At 46.7% G+C, this 16,010-nt stretch overlaps 2 protein-coding genes across 2 annotated transcripts; one reads left to right on the top strand and one right to left on the bottom strand.

Annotated features, from left to right (window-relative positions):
• Positions 1-9,578: 9,578 nt before the first annotated feature.
• On the top strand, positions 9,579-10,305 carry MYCGRDRAFT_109622 (uncharacterized protein; the record flags this gene model as incomplete). Its single annotated transcript, XM_003852460.1, has 2 exons — positions 9,579-9,764; positions 9,820-10,305. 2 exons carry the CDS (start codon positions 9,582-9,584, stop codon positions 10,303-10,305), a joined length of 669 nt encoding a protein of 222 aa, XP_003852508.1.
• Positions 10,306-10,678: 373 nt separating this feature from the next.
• MYCGRDRAFT_109621 (uncharacterized protein) lies at positions 10,679-12,504 on the bottom strand (the record flags this gene model as incomplete). The annotated part of the gene is made up of 2 exons (XM_003852252.1): positions 10,679-12,066; positions 12,131-12,504. 2 exons carry the CDS (start codon positions 12,213-12,215, stop codon positions 10,679-10,681), a joined length of 1,473 nt encoding a protein of 490 aa, XP_003852300.1.
• Positions 12,505-16,010: the final 3,506 nt, after the last annotated feature.

Here is a 16,010-nt window from a genome sequence, read left to right as displayed (position 1 = left end):
GTAATCGAGCTTTTCTAATAGCCGGATAGACTTTAAATATCGAGTAGAGAGGTACATACGGTTGCTAACCTTATATGTTTTCGCAGTTTTGCGAGCATTATAGTATCGTACGTGTCTCTCCTGTAACGCAGCTAGTCTTTTATATAGCGTTTTCTACAGGCCGATTACTCTATACACTATTTCCGCCGCACTAGGAGCTTTGCCCTCTAATTAAGGTAGGTCGGGCTATCTAGCAGCAATTAGATCGCGAACGTTATATACTTAGAATAGTGTTACCCCTATTGTCGCATAAACGCTATCGTTATAAGAGAATTCGGCTACCGACAGCATTTATGCCTAGTCGTCCTATTCGTAGTTATAGTACACTCGTAGGTATTGCTCTAGCGTTTGGTTCTAATGTTCCGTCTAACTGTCCGTTTAGGGGTAATATGCGGTACTTAGGCCCCTTCGGACCCTAAGGTAGTAGCAAAGCGTGCTCCAGAACTTAGATATAAGGATTAGTCCTCTGTTAGACGTAATTAACTTAGGAGTTCCGTAAAGGCGGAAGATTTCTCTTAGGAAGACCTCTGCGAGGGTTTCGGCGTTAATGTCCTTCTATATAGGAATGTAGTAGGCTATTTTAGACTACCTGTCTATAACGACGAGGATTAAGTCGTATATATGCCTTATAAACGTACTTAGGGGCAGATCGGTAATAAAATCTAATATTAGGTCCTCCTAGGGCCTGTTTAGTAGAGCTTCCGCATAGAGTTCTCTATATAGGCTATATCGCTGTAGCTTCGCCCTATCGCATGTCTAGCAGCTGTTTACGTAGTCCTTAACGTATTTTCTTATGTCTAGCTAGTAGAACGACCGTTGCAACAGCTCTAGAGTCTGTTTAAAACTAAAGTAGCCGGCTAGGGGATCGTTATAGCACTAGCAGAGAGCTACTAGGCGTACTAGGCCCGCAGGTATATACAGTTTCCGTTCGTAGAAGAGGAATTCGCCTTATATAGCCTACCTTTAGGTCTATTCCGGCGGATCCGGGTTATTTATAGCTAGTTCGACTATTAATGCTATAGGGTTATGTTTTAGGCTTTCGCGTATTATATTAATTAGCGGGGAGTCTGATAATTCTTCTATTAGAGTACTCGCTATTATATACGTTTTGCTATAGTAGGTCCTAGCGAGCTGCAGATAGTAGGTTATAACTACTATTATAGACCGAACGGGGCTAGATTCGGCCGTTATTCCCTTAGACAGACCTAGTTAGTACCGAAGGGTGTCTAATACAGGAGCATTGTCGCTTTTGTTAATCTACTGTCCCGAGTAGTCCCTATCTTCTAAGTCTAGGCGTCTGCTTACTCCGTCCGCGGCGGCATTAAGCGACCCCGGGTTGTACGTTATACGGAAGTCGACGTTTAACAGCTACTCTGCCTATCTTGCCTATCTTCGGCTTAGTTGCTTAGTTATTATAAACTATTTTAGGTTGTAGTAGTCTGTTAAGACCTTAATTTAGTGCGAAGCGCCCTTAACGTAGTATCTCTAGTGTTTAAAGGCCTCGACTATAGCAAGAAGCTCTTAATCGTGTGTGTTATAGTTCCTTTCGGCCGCGTTTATCTTACTAGAGAAGAAGGCTACTAGGTACTAGTGCATTTTGCCCTCCGTTTTATGCGGTTAGGACAGTACTACCCCGACGGCGAACCTAGAGGCATCTGTTACGACGCGGATAGGCAGTTTTAGGTCGAAATGCTGTAAGATAGGCGCTTTAACGAACCTAGTCTTTAACTGCTAGAATGCTTGCACTATATTAGGTAGGAGTTTAAGGGGAACTAATTCCTCCTTTCTCTGTCGGTGTCTACCTTTAGCACTATTTAGGCCTCTCTCTGTTAAGTAGTTTAGTAGGCTAGCTATACGGGAGAATCCCTTAATAAACTAGCAGTAGTAGTTTGCAAATCCGATAAAGATGCGAATATCCCTAACTAAGGCCGGAAGGGGCTAGTTAGCGATAGCTTAGATCCTTTCTGCCTCTATTTCGACCCCTTTTAGGGTTACTACGAACCTAAGGTAGCCGACTTGCCGCTTAAAGAACTCGCACTTTAATAGTTTAGCAAAGAGTCGGTGTCTTCTAAGTCTTTTAAGGACTATCCTAACGTGTTTCTTATAGCTTTCGGCGTCTTGTAAGTATATTAAGATATCGTCGAGGTATACTATAACATAGTAGTCTAGCAGGCCCCGGAGGGCGTAGTTTATATATCCTTAGAACACTACTAGGGCGTTAGTTAGCCTAAACGGGACTATAGTGTACTTAAAGTAGCTATACCTCGTCCGAAAGGCAGTTTTCTACTAGTCGCTCTCCTTAATTCGGATGCGATAGTACGCGTCTCGTATATCTAGCTTTATAAAGAACTTTGCTAGCGCTAACTAGTCTAGAGATTCCTAGACGAGGGGCAGGGCGTGTCTATTCTTAATAGTAACGGCATTAAGGGCCCTATAGTCGACGCACAGACGTAGGCTACTGTCCTTTTTCTTTATAAAGAGGATACCTGCCCCCGCTAGGGAGGTTAAGGGGCGGATCTACCCCTTCTCTAGGCTGTCGGCGAGGTAGTTGCGTAGAGTCTCTAGTTCTATTATAGAGAGGTTATATAATAGGCCGTATAGGGCCTCCTTGCCTTCTTCGAGGTCGATACTAAGCTTATTCGGCCCTGTCTCGGGGAGAAGGGACTCGTTTCCTTCTACGAAAACGTCCGCGAAATCCGAGAATTCGCTTAGAAGTTCCGGTTCTTTTGGCGCGTCGTCTGTACGTTAAGCGGCAAAGGCCTAAACGCGCCCCGAAGGGATGCCGGAGGCGTCCTTCTAGAACTCTTTAGGTAAGACGAGCCTAACCGGCCTCTATTATCTGCCTTTCGTCCCCTTCTAGGTAACGCTTTTGCGGATAAAGTTTACCCTCGGGTTCTATTATTCTAGCTAGGGCATGCTAAGGACTAGTTAGAACCTATAGATTCTTCCGACTACGAAGGTTTCTATATATCCTCTTATATGTCCTTAAGTGTCCGTTACTTTAAACGGGACGCGGCATTCTCCCTAAATAGCTATCCTCTAGCCGTTTAGTGCTATATATTAGGCCGTTTGCCCTAACTCGGGGCTTAGGCCTAGCTCTTTAGCTACTATATTGTCTATAAAGTTGCTTTGCGCTCCGCAATCGAGTAGTGCTCGGAGTATCTTAGTCCTATTAGGACCCTACATTTCTACTTTAAGGCGTATTAGCCCTTCCCCTATAGTTTAGGGAATTCCTCCTAGCTCGGCAGCCTTTCTTTAGGCCTCTAAGTACTAGACTTAACCCGCAGCGGTTAGAGGAGATCTACTATAGGCTCTCCCTTTTCCCGACTAGTCCTTGTTAGGGCATTCCTAGCGCCGGTAGCCCTCTTTACTATATGTCTAGTAGGCGGTAGCCGACTTCTCCTTATTAGCCGCCTTTAGGGGGGTTTTAGCCCTTCTCGGCCTACTCGGGGGCTTATTATTTTTGTTTAGGCGCCTTCCGTTAGTCTCGTCGACGGAAGTCTTTGCTAAGCGCTTTTTGTTAAATTCCTATATCTGTTAGTATAATATATTAGCTCGTTCCTCTATATCTACGAGGGTCGTAAGGGTAACTTAGCCCTATTCGAGCCTATTTCTAACTGCCGGGGTAAGAGCTCCCTTAAATTTATAGATTATCTTAGGAATGTCGGTATAACTAATCTTATCCTACTATTCTTTTAGGTAGTTTATTAGCCCAGTTAGGGTCCTATTGCCCTATTTAGCCTCTTTAATGTTGTCTATAGCTCTTTAGGTGCGTTTGTCTTTTATACTTATAGAATCTAGCATTACGAGCTACATATTGCTCTATATTAGCTAAATAGATGCCTTGTCGAGAAGGTAGCGCTTCTAGTACTGCTTTTAGGGTCTCGCTATCTATTCTTTAGCGAATTCTATCTTTTCTTCGTCGGTAGCTATGCTAGCCTAGTTAATTGCTTGGTTAATGTCTTCCTACTACTATTCCTAGTCGGCGCGGTTCTTTCCCTCGAAGATGTAGGGATTCCGGGCCTTTAGGAGCGCGTTCTTAGGGATAGATAGCCGAACAAGGGCATCGGGTAGGACAGTAGGGATAGATCCGTTCTATACCTAGGCGATACGGTCCCTTATAGCCTTATTACGTGCCTAGAGAAGGCTAAGCTAGAGGAGGCGCTCCTATTTAGCAGTAGCGGCCTCTTCCTTACGGATTTGTTTATTAATGTCGTCTTCTTCTTCCTTAGGTAGAGTGTCTTCTTCCTATAGAGGGTTCTCCAGTTCTTCTTCGCCCCTGTTAGCGGCATCCTAGTGCCCGATAGGTTCTTCCAGGTTTTTAGGCCCGCCTTCGGCGTCTTCGTCGTTGCTAATAGTAGTCTAAGTAGAGGTTTCTATAGTCTCCGGGTCGTTAGCGGGTTCGTTCGCACAGCGACGGATGCTCTTACTCCCTAATAGGCCGGGACGAGACGAAGCTATCTCGGAAGTAATTCGTCGTGCTATAGGGTAGATCGAATCGTATATAAAAGGTGCAGTTAAGAATAGAGTAGCAGTATAAATTACTTTAGAACAGACTCGATTCGATACTCTCTCGGAAGGAGGAGATTCTACATATCCTTATACTACAGGCGCAATCTGGCTTAAACGAGCTCAAAAGGCCCTAGTAGGGGTGCATATGCCGCTAAGGCAGGGGATCAGATGCCGATTATCGGTATTCGGCGGAGGCAGATGTGACAGTTACTTAAAGAAGGCGTAATAATCGCACTAGATAGCACCGGATTAGAATTAGCACCTAATAGAGCTTAAGACCTTAGAAGGACATAGAGTTATTATAGCTTACGTACGCTAGTACATTATTAGTATTTTGCCTTCTAAGTATAAGCTACCGACTTCTAGTAAGTAGTAAAGTACATAGAAGCATACCTCCTAATTTCTTTTAACTACATAAATAAGTATAGATTTATAAGACCGCGGTAGGTTCTTTCGCTAGTTAACGATAGGGCGAAGTAGTACTAGCCTTTACTTTTATATAACTTCGAGATAATTTTACTTATATTTACCCGAGCTTCTAAATAAAGTTTAGCTTCCTACATTCCCGTTCTATACCTCTTTCGAGGTTGCTTACCTTTAACTTACTACACTTCGAATATATAGTAAGCTTGTTAGCCTAGCACGCTATTAGTATAGCTAGCATTAGCATCTTATTAGCATAAATAGCATAGCTCTTACTGTTGTTAGCTAGCATTAGTAGTGTTGTTTATGCTATACTACTACTATTAAGATACTATAGTATAGGGCTATAGGGGTATTATTACACTATATAATAGCAGACTCTGCAATCTCTATATCGAGTCTACAATAGTATAGTTATCTAGTTATCTAATAACACTATTGTTCTATCTATTGCTATATTCTTACTATTTAGAGCTAAGCTAGTAACTAACAAGATTACGCTCTGTTTATTAAACCCTCGCTTTAATATATTGTTTGTTTGTTTGTTTGTTTGTTCCATTTACGTCCTTTCGGAGTCTACGACTATGTAGGACGGCCTTATAAGCAAGGCAGTAGATCTATTTACAATTAAATTCTTTCGGTATTCTTTAACCTTAGGGGAAACCCCGTGCCTAAGGCAGGACCTATAAGCAGAATCTGCCGAAGGACTTTAAAACAGCGCAAGACAAAGGAAATTAAACGAGTGTCGTTGTCTACAGCCGGGGCTACAGAATTTTCGCGCTAAGCTTTTTGCAGAATTTTTAGCGGATCCTTCCGCTTCGTACGTACGCTACAAATTCGAAATGTAGTGCAAAAGTAGTGCAAAAGCAGCTGTCTAACTCGCTGTCTTCTCTTGTCCTTAATATGCCTTTATAGAACTGTATGCCGCTTCCAAACGTATATAGCTACGTAGGTTAATCGCAGAGTTATAGATTCTACCGAGTTCTAGCTCTTTAAAGTGTATATATACTTCCTTTCGAGGGCAACGACGTCTCTACTAGAGAAGGGATATGCGATTTCGATTCGGATTTCGAGGAGGTGCGCGTATAGGATAGAGTGGACTACTTCTTCTCGTTCGTAACGTAGAGGGCTGTTCGTTCGAATCGTGCCGTTGTTCTGTTATAGCTTGTATTTCGAGGCGGATTTCGAGAAGGATTTCGGGCGGATTTCGAGAGGTTTTCGAGGAGGTTTCTTCTAGACTGTCTTAGTTTCCCTTCCGAGGAAGGTACTTACGACGGCCACCGCGTGAAGGTGCAGTCTGTTCGGCCGTCTCGCTTTAATATAGAGCTTAAGAAGGACACCTTCCTTATTAATAGTGTTAAATACACTCGATACTTAGCCCTCGTTAAGACTAGCAAGAGCTGCAAGCTAATATTATCTATCTAGAAGGCTAGTAAGGCGTTAATAAGCTCTAAGGACTCGAGGAGGTACTTCTACTATTATTAGTATAAGAAGTCTAGCTACGAGCAGGTGTTACTATACTATTATAATAGTAATAGCTTATTACTTAATTATCTATATAACAAGCACCGGCTTAACCGAGTAACTAGCAAGGTAGTTGTTAGAGCATCGGCCGTTAAGACGTCCTTTGTAGAAGGTATAGTATATTAACAGCTTACTAAGTAGTATACCCTTACTAAATTTAAGAACCTCCTTGTATACTAGATAGTGTACTACTATATTGCCTTTAGGATAGTCGAGAACGAGTACTTCCGCGACCTTATTAAGTTCCTTAGCTCTTTAATAGGTAGACTGTTGCCTCGAGCGGCATCGACGATTCGGCGGTAGATTATAGAGGTATACGAGATTAAGAAGCAGTCGGTTTAGAGCGAGCTAAGAAGCGTAGTTAGTAGTGTTTACCTATCCTTTAATAGCTAGACGTCGCTAAATAACTACTCGATCCTTAGCGTGTTCGCTTACTTTATCGATAGTAGAGGCGTACGGCGGTAGCGATTATTAGCGTTTAGAAGGACCTATAGTGCGAAGTTAGCTCTTAATAAGGCGGCCGCTCTAATAGAGGTTATTAAGGAATATAGCTTAGATAAGAAGGGACGACTCGGATACTTTATATACGATAACATCGGTACTAACGACGCCCTTGTCGACCTTATTCTAAAGGAGCTACACCCTAACTAGTTAGTAGCAAAGAGGGCATTACGTAGACTACGCTATCTCGGCTATATTACAAATCTCTATACGCGTACGTTATTACTCGGCAAGGGAGCTAGTAAGGCGTTAGCTACGCTAGAAGCGAAGGTCTAAAAGGGCGCGGTAGACGTAGTAGAGTTATTCTAGACTAACAGAGGCGCGGTTAGCATACTACATAATAATATAAGGTTTATTCGAGGCTTACCGTAGAGGCTAGAGCGATTCGTAATAATAGTTGTTAGTAGAGTTTTAGCGCAATTCGACAAGCTAAAGGTAAGTTTTAAAGTAGGTCTATACTAGCTAATTTCCGAATTTATAATTAGTCCCTATACGTAGCCTACGTAAGGGACTTTCCGCTACCGCGCTCCCGCAACCCTTTAATCTTCGACCTTATTTCTTATTTCTTACACCTTCTTTAACATCTTACTAACTACCTTCTTAGCTTATCTAGGATAACAATACGCGATAGAACTCTACCTACTATATAATTAGAAGAGTATTAGAGCTAAAAGAGAGGCTTAAGAAGTTTGTAAAGGGCTAGCTAAAGGAATATAAGCAAGAGAGTGTATTAATAACAAACCGGCTAAAGGCGTAATACTAGACACAACTCGATAAGATCTACGACGCTCTAGCTACCTTTAAGGTCGGCACTATAGACTCTTAGGGCAATTAGCAGTATCTCTTTAACTAGTATCCGACTATTAGCTTTATCCTCGACACTATCGACCGATTTAAAGTCTAATTCGCCGAGGACGTAGCTACGGATCCGACGTTTAAATACATCTCGGAATGCTACGACTACTCGTAGAAGAAGGCTAAGAAGTACTATACTAAGTACAATAATACGCCTATCCTCTACGCCGCCGTCTACCTTAATCTACTCTATAAGAAGTAATAGTTTAATAGCTATTAGACTTAGCCGTCTTAAGCTAGATAGTCTAATACCGTTTATATATAAGTAATAGAGATTTAGAGTAAATATAAGGGCATAGCTATACCTTCTTTAGCCGCTCTACGAGTATCTGCTCCGGCCGCTAAAGAGTCTGTTTATAACCTTCTATATAACTATAAGAGGCTTAAGACTTCTTATAGATCTAACGATAGTGTTATTAATAAGATAGCTAAATACCTTAGCTCTAATCTATTGCTAGACCCTTAATACATTAGCAGTGTCTATAATAAGGTATTACTAGCCTTTAATTACTTACAATACTAGCATTAACGCCGGAAGTAATAGCTAAACCTCTCGCGAATAGCATTCGACTGCCTCTTAATCCCTTTAATAAGCGACAACCCTAAGCGTTTATTTAGTAGCGGCAGGGACATAATTACTTACAGACGTTTATAGCTCGGCGGCGACATTATTAAGGCTTATACGTTCCTACGTAGTGTCTATAGCCTACTACTAAAGCTATCTACGACTAGTAGAGTACTAACACCGGCATTCGACGACAAGGACGTTGTTACTTCTTACCTTACTAATAACATAATATAGGAATAGTCCTTCTAATAGTCGTTCTTAATAGCTATAGAGGCTAATTTATAGTAGAGCAATTAATAGTATATTTATAGAGCCTATAGCTACTTAATTTATCTACTAGCCTTACTACTATAAACAATACTACTACTATAAATAACACCTTCTAGTAATAGCTAGTATGCCTTATTCGGACTAGTATGCTATTAGTATGCTAGTCTATACTAATAGCTAGCACTAGTAAGGGGGGTTATGCTATGCTATGCTAGGCTAATAAGCTTACTACCTACAAGCTACTAGTTTAGCCCGCGAACTCCTTATTAATAGTATCGTTAGGAACCGGACTCTAGGGGATAACCTAAGAGGAAGTATAGTAAGTACTATACGCGATAACGGGGAGTTTACGGTCGACGTTGCGCTTATACTATAGAGTAGTATCCCCGACATACGCTTAAGTATCGAGCAGATTATAAGATTACTTAAAGTGGCAGATTACGCTAGGCGAGTTACTTAAAGAAGGCGTAATAATCGTACTAGATAGCACCGGATTAGAATTAGCACCTAATAGAGCTTAAGACCTTAGAAGGATATAGAGTTATTACAGCTTACGCACGCTAGCGCATCGTTAGCGTTTTGCCTTCTAAGTACAAGCTACCGACTTCTAGTAAGTAGTAAAGTACGCAGAAGCATACCTCCTAATTTCTTTTAACTATATAAATAAGTATAGATTTATAAGACCGCAGTAGGTTCTTTCGCTAGTTAACGACAGGGCGAAGCAGTACTAGCCTTTACTTTTATGTAACTTCGAGATAATTTTACTTACATTTACCCGAGCTTCCGAATGAAGTTTAGCTTCCTACATTCCCGTTCTATGCCTCTTTCGAGGTTGCTTACCTTTGACTTACTACACTTCGAACACGTTCGACCTTCAGTCCCTTGCAACATGTCCGCTTTGTACAACAGTGAGGAGCGAGACGCCTTTTGCCAGCGTTTCGCCGCGTATCACAACAATCCCGCCCTCTCCGACTTCACAATCATCTGCCGCGGAGCCAAGTGGAACGTCCACAGATTCGTGCTCTCTGTCCACTCGGAAGTATTCGCAAAGTCCTGCGATGGCAATTTCAAGGTTAGTACATTCCATTCCGGACCCATTTCTAACGGACTGCTAAAGAATTGTTTAGGAAACGCAGGAAGCCGTCCTAGATCTTTCCGAACACGAAGAGCCAGAGGTCGCCGCTCTCGTGTACTATCTTTATAATTTCGAATACGACATCCCTCAAGGTCATTCCAATTGGGGATTGTTCCACCTCAAGATGGCACTTCTCGCGGACAAATACTTCATCACCGGGCTGGTCTCAGCCGCAAACCGGGAGTACGACGGCTACATCTGCTTGTTCGATGACGAGAAAGTCATCGCCAATCACGCTCAGCTGGCATATGCCGTTCCACATGCCACCGAGCAGATTCGCTACATCATCGTTAGAATGGTCGTAGCTGGAGGGATGCTGAGAGACAACAAGCAGTGTGAGCTGTTGAACGTGATGCGCCAACATGCCGAGTTCGGAGTGGACATCGCGCTGGAGATGGCGAGGAGAGCGAGAAAATTGGCCGAGATTGGTCCCTGGGATGAGGAGGGCACTCACAATTTCTTTCTCTACGATTTCTGATTGCTCGAACAACGCATCGTTCAAAACATTGCTTAGGCGAGAATTGGCTATGAAGGAACTCGGCATGAGCAGGCGCAAGTTGAGTAGCGAAGGACGATCAGAGTCAAGACAGGCAGATGGAGTACCGCATGGCTCAGGTCTGTTGGAGATTCGGAAAAGTAGTACGGTATCCAGAACAGTGGAGCAAAGCCACTCACCGCGAAACGCCCGCGACCCAAGGATATCTCAATCGCTGTGAGTCCAACTCATCCGATGCCCACCTTCCTCCCAACAACCGCAATGATGAAGCGAAGAGAAGAAGAAGAAGAAAAGGGTCGGTGTAAAACAGCAATCATCAAAATTCCACTTCAATCTCCTCTCCAAACCACCCAATCTATCCACCAAGCTTAAACAAACTCACCAACTTCTCCACCGAATCCTCCATCGTATCCGCCGCCATCTCCTTCAAGAAAGTCGTCCCCATATTCGGTCCGAACTCAGTGCTATCGTCCAAAATCTTGATGTGGATGTTATCGTCGAACAGCAGCAGCGCAGCCTTGATGGTGCCGTTCGTCGGGCGCTCAAAGTAGTCGCTGTCGCCACCCGCGACGTTTCCGTGTAGGGTGCTCTTGCACCGCGTGTCGCCTGCAGCCAACACCTCGAAGACGTCAAACTCACCGCAGCCAGTGGTCCAGCACGAACATTTCGGGTCGCCGTATTGCAGAGTGAGCGGGATCTGTGCGTTGAGCATCCAAATGGCGGGCATGTTAACAGCGTCGTACTCGGAAGCACCGCCTTGACCGTCGTCGGGCATGCCGAATTCGAAGAAGAAGGCTTTGCTGGGTCCGTCGAAGCCGTGGTGTGCGACGGTGTCGGGACGCGTGTAGCCGCAGCTGCCGTCGGTGCAGGGCTGATCGGTCATGATGACGATTTCGGTGGAGGACGCGAGGGTGGTGTCTGCGAGGATTTGGGGAGATGGAGCGCCCGCCGTGCCGTCTTTGCTAGCGTAGGAAAGGGAGTTGCCGTATGTCATGTCCCAGGTGCCGGAGCCATCGCCGCCTTGGTGATTGAGGAATACGAGGCCTGCGGCGATGCCGGCTTCGGAGTTGTAGTAGGCTTGACGGGCCCAGTTGCCGGTTGCGTCGGCGGGGTCTGACTTCTCACCGGAGTCGGACGACGATGAGCCACTACCCACCCTGTTCGCGACGGGCTCAACAGCAGCAGCAGCAGGAGCAGCAGCAGGAGCAGGAGCAGGAGCAGGAGCAGGAGCAGGAGCAGGAGCAGGAGCAGGAGCAGGCGCAGGAGCAGGCGCAGGAGCAGGAGCAGGAGCAGCAGCAGGAGCGCCAGTTTCGACAGCGGGAGCGGCAGCCGCGGCGGCACCACCATTGTAGTTGTTCGCCCACGTCTGCCATTTTCCATCAATCAGTGCGGACACGATATCGCCCAGAGCACGCTTCTCCTCCTCCGCATTCCTCTCCTTGTGCATGTGCGCATGTGCGTGACCGTGTCGCTTGTCGTGAACATGGCGGCGAGCCTTGGATGCTGGAGGTGGTGAAGTGGACGAGTTGTGTGGCATGTAAACAGCGAATTGCTTCAGCAGCATGGGGCCGCGTAGATGAATGGAGACCTCCTCGTCGAGAGGCGAGAGACTACCGCTGTATCCATATGGGGCGCTGCTGCATGCGCCAGTGGTTGGGTCCATGCTGGTGATCTTGTTGTAGGAGCCATCGTGACCTACACCAGTGTAGGTAATGGCGTTGACCTTTTGGCAGAAGAAGTTGCCTGGTGCGCGGGTTAGACATGTTTTCATTGACCTCGACCGCCAATCCGTTATGGTCAGCCTCACCATTGGTATCTTCGACGCCCTCTTGGCACAAATCGGCGGACACCGTAGCAGCGAGCAATGCTGCCGCGGTGATGAAAGACTTCATGTTGATGTTTCAATGTTCAGTCCTGTCGAATGTCGTTGTTTCGTCCGAATTCGTTCACGTCGAAATCGGTTGAGAAAATGTTCGTCGCGCAAGGGCTGCTGATTGTCGTGGGATTTCCTTGGTGAATACGGTGTTTGTTGATGTCCAATGTTCGTCGCCACAGCAATGTCGGTCTTGAACGAACGTGTTGAATAAGGAATGACTGGAGGTGAATGAAATGAATGTAGGGCAATGAACGGCGACGACGACCAAAGCGACGACCACGGATCGAAGAGTTGTGCGAGGCGAAAGAGGAGGTCGAAGAGAGGGATAAGTCGGCAGGGGGGCTTGTGATTAAAATGAGGGCGACGCGAGCAGGGCTCCGGCTTGCGTGGGCGTCAAACGAATCAGCGCTAAGTAATGTCCTTTGAAAGGTAATCTCGGGTGCACTTCGACTCAAGGGTGGTGGACGGCTGCTTACTTTTGAGTTCTCTTCAGCGTGGTTTGCCTTGTTATACCACCGATGTCTCGATTCCTCCCACATCGATCGCGAGAATGCGCGACGTGGTGTTATTGCTTGGCAGGAATGCAAAGGTGATGATGAACGTGGAGAATGGCTTTCCCATGCCCTAGAACTACTTCGGGCCCAGATCCGGCATTGCAAAGGCGAAGCTTTTTGGTCAATGACAAGCAACGCCAACCTTGCCGCGAGCAAAGTCTGATTCCCCGGAAACGAACTTGTGTTCGTCGCGTCTCTTGTCGCGGTGGAGACACCACCACATGTGTCAGCCCTGTCCTGTTCATGCAAGACAGTGTGCACGACCTGTTCTGAAACGTCAATGCGGTCAGGTGCTCGATCATCAAAGAATGCCTTTCGCATCCAATACAACCCCAGTCGCACGAGATGTCATCCATCCCAGGATACGTGGTCAGTCGCTTGTGCATATCGGCTGCGCAAACCCGGTAGCCGCTTCGACAACGGCTATAGCGGGCTGCGCGGTTGCTTTCTCCGCTGCATCTCTCATGATGGGCTGTCGATCGGAAACAGCATATGATGAAGTACTTCTTGATTTTCGACAGGAGATGAAGATAAGCTCACCTCGAGAAGTGCCGGCAACGATTCCTGAAGCTTGATTACGCGGCGTGTCGATCGCACGACTATACACGAAGATCGCCGTGCCGTGCAGCCGGCAGGATCGGCCTGCCCTGCAGGCCGGACCTGGCAGAACTGCGGATTCGATCATTAAAACAAACTCGCCGCAACAAGAACACTGGCCGCAAATTGATATGCGAAAGTTGTCGATATGGGCTTGAGAATCAGCATGCGCAGCGCCGACGAGATGACGGAACGAAGAATGGACGCCGGAAAAATTCCTCGAATTCGTGTTCGATGCGGTGTCGCAGTTGATGTCGAACTGCTGCGATCTGCATGTGCGAGACACGTTGGCCAGCTGTAGAGACACCTGACACTGCCACAGCACTTGGGTTACCCGGACAGTATCGCAGCAGACTTGCTTGAGATGCGCGAAAGAAAAGTTCAAGAGGCGGTGAGCGATGGGCGAGCGATACATGCATGTCAGTCCAAATTGAGGAGTGGAAAGTACTCATAGTAGTCACCGCAGCTGTTGCAACCAGGTGCACACGCACCTCACGAGGACAGCAAGAGAGCGGAGAGAACAGTCCTTGCAAATTTGCAACCCTCAGGTCGGGGAAGCGGAGAATGATTGGACGTTGATTTCTGGCGAGCAACGTCGCCCGCGAAGTGCGTTGGGATATGCTGAGAGATATCGCTGAATGGAGTTTGTAACGTGTTTGGAGAGATGATATCGACAGATGCGTATGAAGAACACGGCATGTTTCAGAAGCAGTGCTTGCCAGCCTCAGCAGTGCACGTGAGGAGAAACCTGTGTACCAGTCAGCGGCTGATCTCAACGTAATGGTGCTGTGAAATCGTGTGCAAAAGGTGAAGAATTTCAGATAGTCCGTGGAAATCATCGTGACCGGAGGTCACTAACATTAGAGGTGCCTAGCAAATGTGCTGTATTCGATCATAAAAGAGTGAGGGGTGGGAGAGGGCGGAAGTATGCTTACCCGTGGATGTTTTGGGCAAGACGTGCTGGACTTGGAGACGCGAGGTCAGTCACTCGCGGAGGGGTTCCATTCGTCTCGATGCATCGGATTTCTGCGTCAGTGATAGCGAGCAGTGCTTCGTGTCTGGGACGATGGCATCAATGGTCGTGTTGACGATGGATGGGACGAAGTGTGAGAAGTTTGTGGCAGAAGAAAATTTGCCGACATCCCATCCGCTGACATAAGCTGCTTGGCGGCGCGGGCCCCGTCGGGACTACCTAAGGTACCTATTGAACTACAGACTCCTTCGTCCCATTCCATTTCCTCCAACATCGCCAAGAAGACAACAAAGTGAGACGCAGCTGAGGCAGTAGAATCTTGACTCCTCGTACCATCTCTTGTGAATCGGAAGCCAAGGTCCGTCTCGCACGGCCAAAAGCAGAATCTTCTGACCGACAGCGACTCCGGCTCCCACACACCTGGCAAATCTTAGTACTTCTTCGCCATGCAGCGTTTTCGGCTCAACTTACCTCTTAGCACTTAGCCATGGTTCCGGTCGACCAGCCTGGGAAGCACCTGGTGTTGTACGGAGGTTGACAGACGTTGACCTGCAACGTATGCGACGTCAGCCAGAAAATGGACGCAATACAGATGAAGGGGCGTACCAGGTCGCATTCTTGACGTTGGCCCTCATTTTGGCCTCTACCATTGCACCAGCCGGACGAACTGCTTGAATCCGGCGCCGAGCATGTCTGCAAATATGTTAGCCGTGAGAGAAGGCATTGACAGCGGTAGCACGGAAGCACGGACGAAGTCTGCGAGGGTGGCCGCAGCCATGGAGAGAATGAAAGCTGGAGGATCTGCATGATGATTGCAGTGTGATGCTCTGAAATTGTCTTGATGATCGTTTGAGGAGAGATGGAGGGGAGACGGAGGAGAGTTGACGGATATATGTGAGAAAAGGGTGGAAAAGTCAGCCCACTCAAAGGCACTGCCTTTTTACAGTTGACAGTGGGATCATCTGCCGCTCCTCGTATTCATCGCCGATGGGCCATGGCACAGTCATAGTTCAGATTGGACGGTCAGCATTCCAGCGAATGAAGAGCGAACTCATGAACCGCCTCACGCCACCATCGCATGAGGGATTGCTATTCACGGTGCGAATCTGCCTGTTTACGGTGAGAACAAGGCCATGTATACAGGCCTTGAGATCAAATAAACCCGGTCAGAGTCTGGGCCCAGATGGCCTTACTCGCCCACTCGGGATCCAGAACATGCCAGCAGCATCAGACCACCGCATCATTCGTCCTCGTATGGGACCACGATTTTGTGCTCACCAGATCTTCCATTCGATACCTCCGTCCTCCCGCTCATGCTGCACACTCCATGTCGATGAAGTGTAATTCGTGCAATTCAGGTATCTTCGCAATGCGTCACGACTGCGCGCTCAGCAAACACACCCATTCGATACCTGTCAATCAATGCCGCGGTCTCCACTTGCCCTCTAGCAACAGCAATCTGCAAAGCAGTCTGCCGCTTATTCCCCGACAGTCCTCCAACATCCGCTCCAGCTTTCAGCAGCATTCTCGTGACTTCAACATGTCCATTTTCCGCAGCAGCAGCAAGCGCAGTAACTCCGTTATAGTACGAACCCGAAGCATCCGCATCGGCACCAGCACGTATCAGGCGTTGCACAATTCCAACGTGTCCACCGAACGCCGCACCTTGCAGAGCGGTGACGCCTTT

Source organism: Zymoseptoria tritici, chromosome 5 (genome assembly GCF_000219625.1).
Source record: "Zymoseptoria tritici IPO323 chromosome 5, whole genome shotgun sequence".
NCBI classification, from domain to species: Eukaryota; Fungi; Ascomycota; class Dothideomycetes; order Mycosphaerellales; family Mycosphaerellaceae; genus Zymoseptoria; species Zymoseptoria tritici.
Note: the sequence above shows the minus strand (reverse complement) of the source record. Positions and strands in the feature narration are given on the sequence as shown.